The sequence below is a fragment of the Aureococcus anophagefferens genome (genome assembly GCF_000186865.1).
Source record: "Aureococcus anophagefferens unplaced genomic scaffold AURANscaffold_115, whole genome shotgun sequence".
NCBI classification, from domain to species: Eukaryota; class Pelagophyceae; order Pelagomonadales; family Pelagomonadaceae; genus Aureococcus; species Aureococcus anophagefferens.
This window is the reverse complement of record NW_008705664.1, coordinates 3,786-5,626: the sequence shown is the minus strand read 5'-3', so window position 1 is coordinate 5,626 and position 1,841 is coordinate 3,786. Positions and strand designations below refer to the sequence as shown.

The 1,841-nt window shown below is 75.8% G+C and overlaps 1 protein-coding gene across 1 annotated transcript; it reads right to left on the bottom strand.

Annotated features, from left to right (window-relative positions):
• Window positions 1–131: 131 nt before the first annotated feature.
• AURANDRAFT_34634 (hypothetical protein) lies at window positions 132–674 on the bottom strand (the record flags this gene model as incomplete). The annotated part of the gene is made up of 1 exon (XM_009044054.1): window positions 132–674. A coding segment is annotated over one exon (543 nt), but the record flags the coding sequence as incomplete, so codon positions are not given.
• Between the last annotated feature and the right edge of the window lie 1,167 nt (window positions 675–1,841).

Here is a 1,841-nt window from a genome sequence, read left to right as displayed (position 1 = left end):
TCGCCCGCGAAGCCGCTGAAGGCGACGCCCACGACGTTGCCCTCGCCGTCGAGCGCGGGGCCGCCCGAGTTGCCGCTGTTGATCGCCGCGTCGATCTGGACGACGACCAATTTCTCGCCGCGGCCGCTCCCGTAGGCCATCGCGTCCAGGCGGCTCACGACGCCCCGCGTCACGCAGACGTTGTCGCCGCCCATGGGGTAGCCGACGACCGTGACGTCGCTGAAGAGGCGGGGGAGGTCGGACGCGAAGGGCAGCGGCGCCGCGAGCGTCGTCTCCCAGAACGCGTCGTCGTCGACCTGGAGCAGCGCCAGGTCCCGCTCCGGCGACGCGTAGGCCACGGAGCACTTGAACTTGCGCGCGCTGCCGTGGGGGCGCACGCGCACGTCGCGCGCGTGGCGCACGACGTGCTCGTTCGTGAGGATCCGCGGACCGCCCGCCGCGTCCGTGACGACGAAGCCGCTGCCCGTGACGTCCTCCTCGGCGTACTGGCTCCAGGGCTGCAGGTAGTCCGGCTCCACGCACGTCGCGAAGATCATGCAGATGGACGACAGCGTCCCGGAGACCACCTCGGCGGCGCCCTCGGCGGCGCGCAGCCGTGGTGCCGGCGTGGGTGGGCGCCGGACGCCGTTTTTGGGGCCGATTCTTGCAAACCGTGTGTTAAAGGTTGATTGCATGAAGCCTTCGGCTACGGCCAGCAGCCAGACGATGCGCGCGGCGCGCCTGGAGAGGCCGCGCATCGCTGCTTGCAGTGGCGGAGAAGTGCAATGAGTTCAAGATGATTCGCTCGGCATCGACTTCGGCGTCGCGAGAGGCGCTCCGCGCCGTCCGCGGAGACGATGGATGCGGACGACTACGACCCCTTCGAGGCGGCGGCCTACGACCCCTTCGAGGCCGCGGAGGAGGGCGACGCCCAGTCCGCGGCGCCGGCGCCCCCGCCGGAGGCCGCCCCCGCGGAGGAGGCCGCGCCGGCCATCGACGCGGCGTCCATCGCCGCGTCGCTCGCCGCCGAGATGGGCACGCTCAAGGCGGCGCTCCAGGACAAGCAGGCCGTCGCCCTCGAGGCCGCGCGCGAGCTCGCCGAGGCCGCGCGGCTGAGGCGCGCGGAGGACGACCGGCTGCGCGCGATCCGCGACGACGCGCGCGCGGCGGCCGTCGCCGCGAACGCGGCCGAGATCGCGCTCGCCGACGCCGAGGCGGCGCGGATCCTGGGCACGACGGAGCTCACGCTCAACGGCGTGCGGCGCTGCCTGGCGAACGCCGTCCTCGCGTACCTCGCGGCGCCGCCGCCCAGGGGCGACGCCGCGTGGACCGTGGCGGCGTTGAAGAGCCGCGTCGGCGCGTCGCCCGGGGACGTGCGGCGGCGCCTCGACGCGCACCCGAAGCGCCTCCCCGCCGTCGAGGAGCTGTTGGACGTCTATTTCCGCGTGATGAACGACCCCAAGGCCTGGCGCGGCGAGACGCGGCGGCTGCACGGCGCGCGGCGCCGCGCGATGGAGAAGGGCCAGTTCACGGAGCTCTCCGGCGGCCTCTCCTTCAACGAGTTCCTCCGGGGCGACGCGGCCTTCGACGTCGACGGCGCGTCGCCGAACGCCGCCGTGACGGCCGCGCCGCCGCGGCGGCAGCCGCAGCGGCGCGCGTGGTCCCGGTCCCGGTCCGCGGATCGGCGGCGGAGCCCCTCGGACCGGCGGCGGAGCGCGTCGCCCGCGCGGCGCCGGTCCCGGAGCCCCTCGGACCGGCGGCGGCGGTCGCGGTCCGCGGACGGGCGGCGGTCGCGGAGCGCGTCGCCCGCGCCGCGGCGGCGGTCGCGGAGCGCGTCGCCCGCGCAGCGGCGGCGGTCGCGG